Source organism: Triturus cristatus, chromosome 3_1 (assembly GCF_964204655.1).
Source record: "Triturus cristatus chromosome 3_1, aTriCri1.1, whole genome shotgun sequence".
In the NCBI taxonomy this organism is placed as follows: Eukaryota; Metazoa; Chordata; class Amphibia; order Caudata; family Salamandridae; genus Triturus; species Triturus cristatus.
This window is the reverse complement of record NC_140583.1, coordinates 823,419,191-823,432,121: the sequence shown is the minus strand read 5'-3', so window position 1 is coordinate 823,432,121 and position 12,931 is coordinate 823,419,191. Positions and strand designations below refer to the sequence as shown.

The 12,931-nt window shown below is 46.8% G+C and overlaps 1 protein-coding gene across 1 annotated transcript in view; it reads left to right on the top strand.

Moving 5' to 3' along the window:
- ITGA4 (integrin subunit alpha 4) overlaps positions 1-12,931 on the top strand; it is a 466,594-nt gene that overhangs the window by 29,228 nt on the left and 424,435 nt on the right. The window contains exons 3-4 of the mRNA XM_085646210.1: positions 6,380-6,486; positions 6,630-6,759. Coding sequence (XP_085502336.1) covers positions 6,380-6,486; positions 6,630-6,759 — 237 coding nt within the window. The remainder of the gene's footprint in view (positions 1-6,379; positions 6,487-6,629; positions 6,760-12,931) is intronic.

Genomic DNA, 12,931 nt, shown 5'->3' with positions numbered 1-12,931 from the left:
CTCAAAGAATGATTAACATGATATGTCTGTGTGATTGTCGGAAAATCTGAAGCTCGAACCCTCCAGTCTTACTGACCAAGCTAGGCCCCTGCTAATGTACTCTACACTAATGCATGCTTTGCCACTCTACTCCACACACTGCACTCAATGACACCCTACTCTACTGCACCACACTTTATGCCACCGTACTCTATTTTGCATCATTCCACTTTTTGCCACTCTACTGCACGCTACAGAAAGGCACTCTTCACCATTACACTCTACATCACTGTACTCTACCCTGCACCACTTCATGCCACTTCGCTCTACTCTGAAACAGTCTATTCTACACCACTGCACCCTGCACCACTCCACTCTACCACCCTCCACACTACTCCACTGTACTCAACACCACTGCACGTTTCGCTGCACCACTGCACTCTACGCCACTGCACTTGATGCCACGTCAATGAACTCTACACTACTTTATTCAAACCCAATGCAATCTACACCACTGCACTCTGTCAGTGTGCTCTGCACCACTGCACTGTATGCCACTATAGTCTAGTCTGCAATGCTCTATGCCTCTGCACTCCACTCCACTTCCCTCTGGCCACTCTACCCCTCTGTAAAACACTCCATTCTATGACACTACACTCCACAACACTCCGCTCTGACACTCCATTGAACTGTACTCCACTCTGAGGCACTGTACTCAACTCTATGTTCCTCCACTCTATGCAACTCCAAGCCACTCCACTCTAACACTTTACTCTAGGCAGCTTCACTCCATGCCCCTCCACTCTGACACTTTTCTCCACTCTACGACACTTTATGACACTCTACGCCCCTCCACTCTATGCCCCTCTACTCCACTATATGACACTCAACAACACTCTACGATGCTCTAGGTAACTCCCTCTGCATCACTCCATTCCACTCAACTCCACCCTACTACTCCACTCTGTGCCACTCCACGCCACTCAACTTTGAAACTTTGTCACTGCACTCTACGACACTCTACTCTGCTATACAACACTCTGCTCCACTCTATGCCATTTCACTCTACTTGTCTACATAACTCCATGCCACTTCACTCTACGGCAATCTACTCCACTCTATGCCACTGCCCAACTCCCTCTACACCACTCCTTGTTACTTTACTCCAGTCTATGCCACTCCACTTTGCTGTACGCTACTCCAATCTGCTCTATGCCACTCCACTCTGCGACACTCTATGCCACTCCATTCTATGTCACTCTATGACACTGTACTCTATGCCACTCAACCGTCTGACATTCTACTCAACTCTATGCCCTTCAACTTTGACACTCTACTCGCTCCACAACACTCCACAACATTTTACCCCACTCCCCTCTACACCACTCCATGACACTCCACTAAACGCCACAAAAATCCACTTTACGCCACTGTATGCCATTCAACAACACTCGGCTCTACTCCATGCCACTCTTCTTTATGCCACTAACTTTGAGTCATTCTGAACAGTACCCACGTTTGTGCTATAACATGACTAAAACACATTGGCTTTTCCAATGCTTGTTTTCCTAGCTATTTTGTTAGCCCCTTTCAAGCCAAGAATTTTGGATCAATAGGTCTTGAAATATTCCTGATTCCAGATTTGTGATCATGTTCAACACACAATGCTGAGTTCTGTTTTCTTGCAATGAAATTTGACAATCCCTTAATAAAGGAAGAGAATCAATTATGTGCACCCTTAGGTTTGGATTGGCTATGGTGCACTACTTCTAAAACCTGAGATCTCTCTGTGCTCTCTGATTCAATAAATGCACAGTTTACAGAGCTAGAATAGAGAATTTCATTATGGCGTTTTACACAAAACTAATTCAGAACTTTCTCTGAGAGCCTGTGAGACGTTTGTGAATATTTGGGGTGTGGAGTTGAGAATCAATCATATTTATTGCACTATTGATTTAAAAATAATAATAATAATAATACATAGATAAAATTTGGAAGTGTAATCCCACATCCTTGGCACAGAAATTAAAAAGAATAACCAAAAACAGGTACACTGTTGACAGCCCTTTAAGCAAAGAAGGTTAACCACATAATTCAAGAATCACAACACACAACTAGTTAATATTCCCCACCCACATACCACCCACATATTAGAGCACTGCTTCCTCACAAGCCCACCTCCTGTGCCTGTTGAAAACTGGTCTCAATTGCCCTTTACTTTCCACTAGCGCTAGCATATGCACAATATGTGCATAAGTGACTGTATCTTAAATCCTCATAACCAGCAGCAATCTCTGAATGAGTGGGCTTCCAGCCAGCAAGAAACTCCATTATTGGTTGTAGAGGAAACCTAAAACAAGAAAATTTGCCCTTTAGAGTACAAGTCATTGGAACATTTGAATAACCCTGATTGAGACTCAGTAGATATGTTTTGTAATAAAGACAAGAATCCGTCAAGTAAGAACTCTTTATTACACATCTCCACCCTCCATCATCAATTCTCTTCACCTCACTGTTCAGAACCTTCTCACCATTAGACAACCTCGTCAACTGTGAGAATGTTCTATTATGAAACAGGAGGGGAGGCCAGTAATTCTGGTAAATGGAAAACTGGGCAAATACAATCCATGAAAAAGGAGAATTACATTACAACACATCTCCCCTCAATAATTATTGGAAAATTAAACGTCCTCAGGGAATTATTTTCGCATGTCAGAGTCTTTATTCCAGGCAGATGGTATTTTTTAGCGCTTTATAAGGCTTGGTGTAGTGGAATCAGAAGGGGAGGAGATGGCATCTGCCCCTTTCTCAGACCCTCCTGAGTCACCAGTGTTGTAATGAAGACACAAATTTGTCAAGTAAGATCTCTTTATTACATGTCACCACTCTACACCACCAATTCGCTTCGCCTCACTGAGTAGAACCTTCACAAAATTCTAAGTTCGACAACCTCGTCAACTGTGAGAATGTACTATTATATAACATGGAAGGGGCGGATAATAATGCTGGGAAGTAGCAAAGGCTAATATATTCCATAAAAAAGAGAATTACATTACAACACTATGTTATAAGCTAGACATGCTTGGCTTTTATCTTTTTTGTGTAGTAAGTACTGCATTAGAGGAAATTAATTTGGACTAAGTGGTGGATGATTACCTGTCAAAATTGGCTTTAGGAAAGTGACTTTAGCCATTCTGTGCTAAGTTGTATATTGCTCAATGCCTTACTTTTTATGTTGGCCTTGGATTACTGAATGGAGAGCGAGACAGATCCTTCCATATCCTCTATTTTTATGATCCTTCTTTGGCGTTTCAAAGTTTGAAATGTAGATTCAGAAATGTAGCTTCCAATGCCCTTTCTTTTTTCAGAAGCAGGTACTCTAGATGTGTTTGTGCGTCAGTAATGGCGTCTGACAAAACAAATAGCAGACTGTCTACACAGCATTGCATAGTGTCTTCTGGCCATGGAAGATTGGCTAGAAAAGCTGCCGAACCATACCATGAAGGAGGGTTTAATTTAGTTGAGATGATGCACAAAAGTGGGGCCAGAGAGGGGCCCCGCGATATTCTAAGACTGGTGTAAAAGTGCAGCATCACCTTAAGAGAAACACGAAGATGACAGCTCCCACTTTATCCAACGAAATGTTTGTAGACCTGTACCCTTTCCAGTGCAGAGTTGTCCAAGTACCAGTTGCCACTTTTTACTGACCTGGAGCCAAAGTTCACAATTTTGGCCTTGTTGATGCTAATAGTTAGTTTATTAATAATGTAATAATGTAGGAGTGTTGTGGAGCCTCTGTAGACCAACCGCCATTTGATCTAATAAGACAGTATCACTGGTGCATTGAGCAATGGGTAGTAAATTACTGCCAAACATGGGAGAAAGATTCATGGCCTTTTCCATAAACGTACCTAGGTTTGCTAGGTACAACTTGGAAAAATAACTGCACCAACACACAACCTTATTTCAGTTTTCTGTAGGTAAAGAACTTATCAGTCGTGACAGTGGTGATGCCAAGTTTTGTTATCACCCAAGTTTCAGAGCATAGTGCCATTTTTGACAGTAGCAAGGTGGAAGGAATACCCCATCTTGTTAATTTTGACCTAAGTGAGTGTCTGACAAATGTTGTCCTAAAAGTATTATATGACACACATAAAGTAGCACCAGATTGTGAATATTTGGGATGAAGGTGAGGAAGCCTGAATAGAGGCTTCCTGTGGGAGGTTCATGTAGTATACGATGTTTGGCTAAATTTGTTAAATCTTTGAACCTTCAGATTGACCATCACCAGATCTGGGGTTCCCGCCTTCCCTTCGCTGCTATTTTCCCCCAAAAAGTCTTACCCATCAACCTGCTTCTTCCAGGAACGTTTCAGGGTGATCTGTTAAGTGGGGGCCTTGAAAAACCGAGGGTGCCTGAACTAGTTTTCCTCATCCATTTTTTCATAGGAAAATTGAACATCAATATAGCAAAAATTGATGAACGGAATAACACCAAATTTGACAGAAAGCTAGATCTTGCCCAACAAAGCATGCTTTTTGTAATTTGGTGTAAATCCGTCACATAGTTTTTGAGAAATTAAGGCTCAAAACATCATATATTTCACACCGTGGAGTGTCCGAGGAGCTGACAGATCTTGAGATAAGATTTGATTGATTGCCACCACATCAACAAAGATGTAGTAGCAGCCATTTTAGGACTTGAGGCTCAGTCCCCTTTCCCACAAATAAGATAAAAAACATATAGGGGTGCTGGGTAGGGATACTCTGCCCCCGCCAACCTTATCCTGGTGACATTTAAAACATTTTTAATACAACTTTGCGGTGGATCCACAAATTCATAGTAAATTGTTTTTAAAAACTTTGCATACAAAAAAGGCACTCCTGTGGTGGGAGGGGGTGGACTGACCCCCACTCCCCGAACCTTTGTCATGCCCCGGGGACCCTATCCCTGGGCTAATTGTAATTAAAGGGGAGGGCGGCATGCAGACCCCTTCCTCCAGCTTTTGGCAGTTCACAGGGAACCCATCCCATGGGGCCTCATCGTACTTTAAAATGGTAGAGGGGTATGCATGCCTCCTTCCCTGAGCTATTGTATGGCTTTGTACAGTGTCCCAGAGACCGCAACCACCAGGACACCATTGTTTCCCTGCCCTCAAGAGCATGAGCAGGGTGTTATGTTCTCGACCCAGCACGAGCAGAAAGCTGCTCCCTCCAGGTGAGAGCACCTAAGTTTCACAGGAGTTCATTCTGGGGAAAGGTAATGATAAAAAGACTACAGAAGAGAAGAAGATGTGGCATAATGGCTAGAGCTGCTGCCTTTGGAACTGGGGAACGTGGTTCGAGTCTCGGCATCGGCTGCCAAAAATGAATGCATCCTTGTGTAATGTAACTGGTGCTCATGTAAATTGCCCCAAAACATTCGGGTCACTTTCGCGTGATATAAAACTGCCAAAAGTAGTATTCAATATTAAATTGCAAAACCCTAATCTTGTTTACTGGGTTTAATCCCAGTGCAAAAGAGGTTGGGGAAAAATCATATTTACTGTTGCTAGAGCTCTTCATGGCTGAAAGGTTGTTGCCCAAAAAGTAGCCCCAGAAACAGTAACATTGCAGTTGTGGTTTCAAGATATGTAAGAATGAACACTAGGGCCCTCATTATAAGTGAGCCACTTTTGTGGTATGTAATGATCATGCCCTACTCTCCCAACACCCCACCATCCATCCCTCTTCTCAACCTCCACCTGGCACCTGAACCCCAGATCACGTATTCAATTCCCGCAGCCCCAAGAATCGGTAAAGTTGTGCAAGATTCTGCCCATTAAAACTGGATCCGCACAGTTATATCCAGTTCCGGGGGGAATTAACTTGTTATTGTATAGTACTGACTGGTTATTACAACCTGTAATGCTCGTTACCCATCCAGGGAGTGCCATAGTTTCTCATTGGGCTTCTCTTGGACACCTCTAAACCGTATTGTGTTAAGTGGAACTGTTGTGAAATGCAATTTTTAGATTTAATAATAGCTGAGTATGTAATCCTAAACCTTCACGCTGATGCTCATCACTCATTAGATAATTCATTTTACAAGTGTTAAAACACTGTTAATTCGGTGATGGTGAAAGTTAGTTGACTCGTTTGTGATCAGTGCAAATGCATTATTCTTTTTTTGTGTCAATAAATGTTAGCAGCTGGGCAAACTTTAGAGCATGAACTTGTATTCAAGTTCACTGAGGCTATTTGTGAAGAGGTCATGTTTACCTGCTTTAGCAGAAACGTAACGTCTAACATTTTGCTAGTTTTCAAAGATCAAGAGATAAATAATTATAACGCCTTTAGTATTTATTGAGCATCCTACAGTAATAATGTTAATGCATTTGAATTTTTACTTTGTTTTGAAGGTAATCCATTGGGGGAATTTTGTGGGAAGACATGTGTTGAAGAGCGAGATAATCAGTGGATGGGTGTCTCTTTATCCAGACAATCAGGAAAAGATGGCCACCTTGTGGTAGGTCCATTTTTATTGATGTTTTCAACATACATTTAATTTATGTTTCTTTCAGAAATGTATTTATTTCACATATAAAAATACACGTATGAAACCAATACATCTGGTAGACGTTCACATAATACTCCATATTTTTTATACAGGCTTGTGGACATAGGTGGAAAAATGTATATTACCTTGCGAAGGAACACAAACTACCTCTTGGGATTTGCTATGGAGTACCACCTGATTTTCGGATGGAACTCAGCAAGAGAATAAGTCCATGTTACCAAGGTAATAGGATATGGCTATTGCAACTGTGAATTTGATCAACCACAATTATTTGACCAAATGTTAAATTAATTAACTAGTGACACTTATTTTACTCATTATGTGGTATGCCATATTTACAATTTGACACCATCAAGAGCAGTCTTGAGTAGCTGCTGGGAGAATGGGTCTATCTAGCTATGTGGAGTGGGGTGTAAGTAACAATGGGAATCCATTTTACCTTTTTACAAATTGCTGCTGCAAAACAAAATACCATATCCCAACAAAGCACACTGTTCTATTCTAGAGAAGTACATGACACTTCAGTTAATCTAATTAGTAAACCCATGATGACTTTGATTGATTCGGACATTCTGTGTCTTTTAGGGAGTCCTGGCCATTAGTTGCTAAATAGAATTTATCAACCTTCCTGGACAGCCTGAGTGAAGGGTTTGATGGTCCGGCTCAGAAGATTGGAATGTGTACAGCCTTGCACACAGTTCCATTGTGGTAGAGGGCATTCTTATGGGATACTGCATTTTCTGGCATCAGGTGGAATGCTCCACACACACAGTTCTTAACAATTTGAAAGGTTAGCGTACTATACTTTCTTACATTAGAAATACACCTATGTTTTAGGAGACTAGTAGTAAGAAGCCTACTTTGATTGGAGAGAGAAATACAACAATTAGTATATTCGTCAGGGATGGGCTTCATGTGAGAAGTTGGCCTGATATGTAGTGCTCACTATTCTAGTGATCACTGTGTATCATTCCAAACGACCCTCATTGATGATTGGTTGTAAGTCAACCTTTTAGACCAGCTATCCTAGTAGCGTGGATACGAGCAGTCTTAGGCTAAACTCTAGAGGGCGTGTTAAGCCAGCTGTTTACCATCACATATACCCCTTGAACACCAAGTGAAAGGACACCACACAAGTTGTTATGAAAATAAAAGGATATTTATTTATAACAAGACTACCCTGGCTCTTTATGAGTCAGGGAGCTAAGCACACTACAAAACTCTTAGGAAAATACTTCAGTTGCACAATTTACACAAATGCCCGAGGGGCACGAGAAACCATCTACACTAACAGTGAAATGCGAATGGATAGAGTCTGGAGGTACTGATTCCGGAGTGTTCCGATCAGTGGGACTAAACGAAAAAGGAACTGGACACTTGTAGAGCGAACCTGCGATGGAGCACCGAGATGCTCGATTTACCTAGCCCGGAGGCTGCGGCTGCGTGAAGTTCGTCAAGATGTCGGGAGTCCTCGTGTAGTCTCAGGAGCCTGAAAGAAGAAGTTGCTGGCAGGCGACCAGTGACGATGTCAGAGCGATCCAAGCCTGGATCGGTGGTGAAGGAGAACCTGAAAGCAGAGGGGACTCAGTTCTCAACCGCTAGCCAGCGATCGTGTGGGTACCAGGAGGGTACCGGCTGAAGTCACCTCGACCAGGTGAGTGGGTGACGTCGGACTCGGCCGTTCCTCGGACCAGGAGGCGCGGCGGCGACCAGGATGGAGGGCGAGCTGTCCCACGAAGGTGTCTGCTGTCGATGATGCTGGGCCCAGGAAGGGGCAGCGGATCTTGGCAGTGGCCACCCAAGCGGGGGAGTCAAGATGGCGTCGGGAGTGGACCAGGAGGGTCCGGGGTACTCCTCTGTTGAAGGGGAGCAAGAGCCAGTCTGGAGCAACCAGACCGGGGATGCAAAATAATCTTGGAGCGTCGTGAAGAGGGCCACAAGCCGGTCGGCAAGTGGTCGGACAACGCGGTGAACAGCAAGGAGCGGAAGGGCCCCCCACGCAGATCTCGGGGATGCTGGGGAGACAGACTTCGATGCTGGAGCTGCTCAGGGTTTAGGGCTTCTCAAACCCTAGGTGCACTCACTCGAGGGTCCCTCGGTGGGCGTGCTAGATAAGCGTCGTGCAGGTCCTGAAGATAGCCGGTCCCGCAGGTCTCGTCACACCTACGACTCTCAGCTGAGCTGATGAGGGAGGTAAAAGGTCAGAGATGGCAGGGAACTCGGGTCTCGTCGAGCTGGGCAGTCTTGATCCGTAGGAGAGACTTACAGCAAACCGCAAGCGCTTAGTTGGTGCCTGCTGGTGCAGGGTGGCTACTCCTTAGCCACAAGGGAGAGTCTTCAGAAATAGTCAAGAGTTCCTTTCGTGGAAAGTGGTTCGTGATTCGGAGGTATCCGATTATCTGATTATCCAATTTGGGAAGGGGACTCGCTCCTACCTTTATTCTAAGAAAAAGGGGTTGGCCCGTGACTAGGTTCTACCTATGGGTGGAGCCAGGAGGGGGGTGGTTACACCCCTATCCTTTGTCCGGCTTCGCGCCAGCTCAGGGGCTGGTGTGCCCCCGAAACTGGTTTGAGCCGGGCTATGCACAGTGAGCACCGGGGTGCCACTGGCAATCACCTTCCTTTCAGCCCTGCCCACCTGGGATACACAAACCCTGTCTGGGACGGGGCTAACACCGCCCTCGACAGGAAACCCTTTGTCCAAGCTCCCTTCGCTGGAAGGTCCCCCAGCAGCAGGAGGTCAGACTTGTGTCTGGTGGCAGCATCCATTTTGTGATGCTGAGGCTTGAGTCAACTTTAACCGGGGTTCAGGGTTACTTCCATGTCGTGCCCCTCTAGAAGGGGTGAATGCTAACCCCGTCGCCAGAACTAGCGAGGGGTTCGTATTCCAATTCGTATGACACCTTACTCGACATGTGTAGGTGATGCGATGCCAAAGTTAGCGAATAGTTGGCCCGTGTCACCATGGAACGGCTATTAGGACTTGGTTCCGCAAGCCGTCGGCGGGCTCGGCTCGCGCCAGAGCACCATCCCACATGACTCCCCGCACTCTGCCTTCAGGACTGATAAGGCCTGCCATAGGAGTGACTGATAGGAATCCATGTGTCCATTTTTAGGGTTAGGTGTAGGAATACTACACCTACAGCAACGGGTGATTACACCACGTGGCCCCAGCTGTCGTGCAGCCAGTTGTGTCAGATTTGGGCGGCCATTCCAGGGGTGGCATAATACATGCTGCAGCCCCTGGTAGGCCCTGGGTACACCGATGCCCTGGATACCTGTGGTATGCTGAGACAGGGACTGACAAGGCGGCCCAGTTCCAATTAGTGGATGCACCTAACGTACATGTGTGTTAATTTCGAGAGAGAACAGCTAGGCTGTGGGTCTGATTGGCAGGCCCACAGCCGGAGAAAGTCGTAAACCAATGAAGCAAAAGCAAAAAATCTGGGTGATCATAGGATTGCAGACCCTACTCTCCTACATGACCCCCCCCCAAACTTTGGGACAATAAGCTAACCTTGACCAGGTGAGTCTTCTTGCTCTAAGTGGAAATACCTGGAGAGCCCATCTGCATTGCCATGATCAGTGCCAGGTCTATGCTCCACTGTGAAGTCCATCCCCTGTAGGGAAATGGACCACCTAAGTAGTTTGGGGTTTTCACCCTTCATTTGATTTAGCCACAAGAGGGGCTTATGGTCGGTCTGAATCTTGAAGTGAGTGCCAAACAAGTATGGCCTCAACTTCTTCAGGGCCCAAACCACAGCAAAGGCCTCCCTCTCAATAGCTGACCAATTCTTCTCTCTGGGGGTCAGCCTCCTGCTAATAAAAGCTATGGGCTGGTCATGACCATCAAAATTCAGTTGCGATAGAACAGCTCCCACACCCAGCTCCGAAGCGTCTGTTTGGACAATGAATGGTTTGGAGTAGTCTGGACTCTTTAGGATAGGTGCTGTGCACATGGCCTGCTTTAGGTCATCGAATGCCTTCTGACAGCTTGCTGTCCACTGAACTTTTTTTGGCATCTTTTTACTTGTCAGGTCGTTTAGCGGGGTCACAATGGATCCATAATTTCTGACAAATTTCCGGTAATAACCAGTCAGGCCCAAGAAAGCTCGAACCTGAGTCTGGGTGGTTGGAGGAGCCCAGTCCTGTATGGCCTGTATTTTGCTCTCCAACGGTTGAACCTGGCCTCCACCTACAAGGTGGCCCAGGTATACAACCTGTGTCTGCCCTATCTGGCACTTGGTGGCCTTGATAGTGAGGCCTGCCTTCTGCAGGGCCTCTAACACTTTCCTCAGGTGGACCAGGTGATCCTCCCAGGTGGAGCTAAAGACAGCGATATCGTCCAGATACGCCGCACAGAAGTCGTCCAACCCAGTGAGAACTCGATTCACCAGCCTTTGGAAGGTGGCAGGTGCATTTTTCAAACCAAAGGGCATTACCACGAACTGATAATGCCCACCCGGGGTAGAAAATGCTGTTTTGGGCTTGGCCTCCTCAGCTAACCTGATTTGCCAATACCCAGCTGTCAGGTCAAACGTACTTAAGTAGTTGGCCGAGGCCAACCGGTCGATAAGTTCGTCTGCTCTTGGTATCGGGTGGGCGTCAGTCTTAGTGACTGCATTGAGACCTCTGTAGTCCACGCAGAACCTCATCTCTTTCTTACCGCCCTGGGGGTGAGGTTTCGGCACGAGCACTACGGGACTAGCCCAGGGGCTGTCCGAGGGTTCAATGACTCCCAGCTCCAACATTTTCTGCACCTCTGTCTTGATGCAGTCTCTGACGTGATCAGGTTGCCGATAGATTTTACTCTTTACGGGTAGACTGTCCCCAGTGTCGACCTCATGGGTACACCAATTGGTCTGACTGGGTGTCAGAGAGAACATATGTCGAAAGGATTGAAGAACCTGTTTACAATCCTTTTGTTGATGTCCAGAGAGGCTGCCACAAAAGACAACACCATCTACTGATCCATCGTCAGGGTTCTGAGAGAGCAGATCCGGGAGAGGGTCACTCTCCTCCTCCTGTCCCTCATCTGTGGCCATGAGCAAGCCCATGCCCTCCCTGTCGACATATGCCTTGAGCCTGTTTACATGGAGCACCCTGTGGGGGCTCCGGGGAGTTCCCAGGTCTACCAGGTAGGTGACCTCTCCCTTTTGCTCAATGATCGTGTGGGGCCCAGACCATTTGTCTTTGAGTGCTGCTGGGGCCACTGGCTCCAGCACCCACACCTTCTGTCCAGGCTGGTACACAGTCAGGACAGCCTTTTGGTCGTGCCAAGCTTTCTGTAATTCTTGGCTCGCCTCAAGGTTTTTAGACGCCTTTTCCATGTACTCCGCCATCCGCGAGCGGAGACCGAGCACATAGTCCACAATGTTTGATGCCGGCTTTCTGAGAGGTCTCTCCCATCCTTCCTTTACCAAACAAAGGGGTCCCCTTACAGGATGTCCGAACAGAAGCTCGAAAGGGCTGTAGCCAACCCCCTTCTGCGGGACCTCCCTGTAGGCGAACAAGAGGCAGGGTATCAGGACATCCCATCTCCGCCGAAGCTTTTCAGGTAGTCCGTGAATCATCCCTTTTAGGGTCCTGGTGAATCTCTCAACAAGCCCATTGCATTGTGGGTGATAGGGTGTGGTGAATTTGTAATTGACACCACATTCCTTCCACATAGCAGTCAGATATCCCGACATGAAGTTTGCACCTCTGTCTGAGACGACCTCCTTAGGGAAGCCCACTCTGGAGAACACTCCAAGTAGGGCCCGTGCCACCACAGGGGCTGTAGTGGTCCTAAGGGGAATAGCTTCAGGATACCTGGTGGCGTGGTCCACCACCACCAGTATAAACTTGTGCCCTGATGCTGTCTGGGGTTCCATTGGTCCGACAATGTCGATCCCCACTCGCTCAAAGGGTACCCCCACCACTGGTAGTGGTATGAGGGGGGCCTTTGTCGTGCCACCTGACTTACCACTGGCTTGGCAAGTGACACAGGAGCGGCAAAACTCCTTCGTATCTTCGGACATGTGGGGCCAGTGAAAGTGTGGAACAATTCGGTCCCAAGTCTTATTCTGGCCTAAGTGACCTGCAAGGGGAATCTCGTGGGCCAAGGTGAGAAGGAAACCTCTCAGAGACAAGGGGATGACCAGCCTCCTGGTCGCACCAGGTTTGGGGTCTCTTGCCTCAGAGTACAGGAGTCCATCGTCCCAGTACACTTTGTGGGTACCTGTGGCGTTCCCTGCAGCCTCAGCAGCAGCCTGCTGTCTGAGGGGTTCAAGTGAGGGGCAGTCTAACTGTGCCTTCCCCAGGTCTTCCCTGGAGGGTCCCCCTGAGCCCAGAAACTCAACCTGACCAGGTTCAAGCTCTTGCGGCTCAGTTTCCCTCAGTTCCTTAAGGTCAG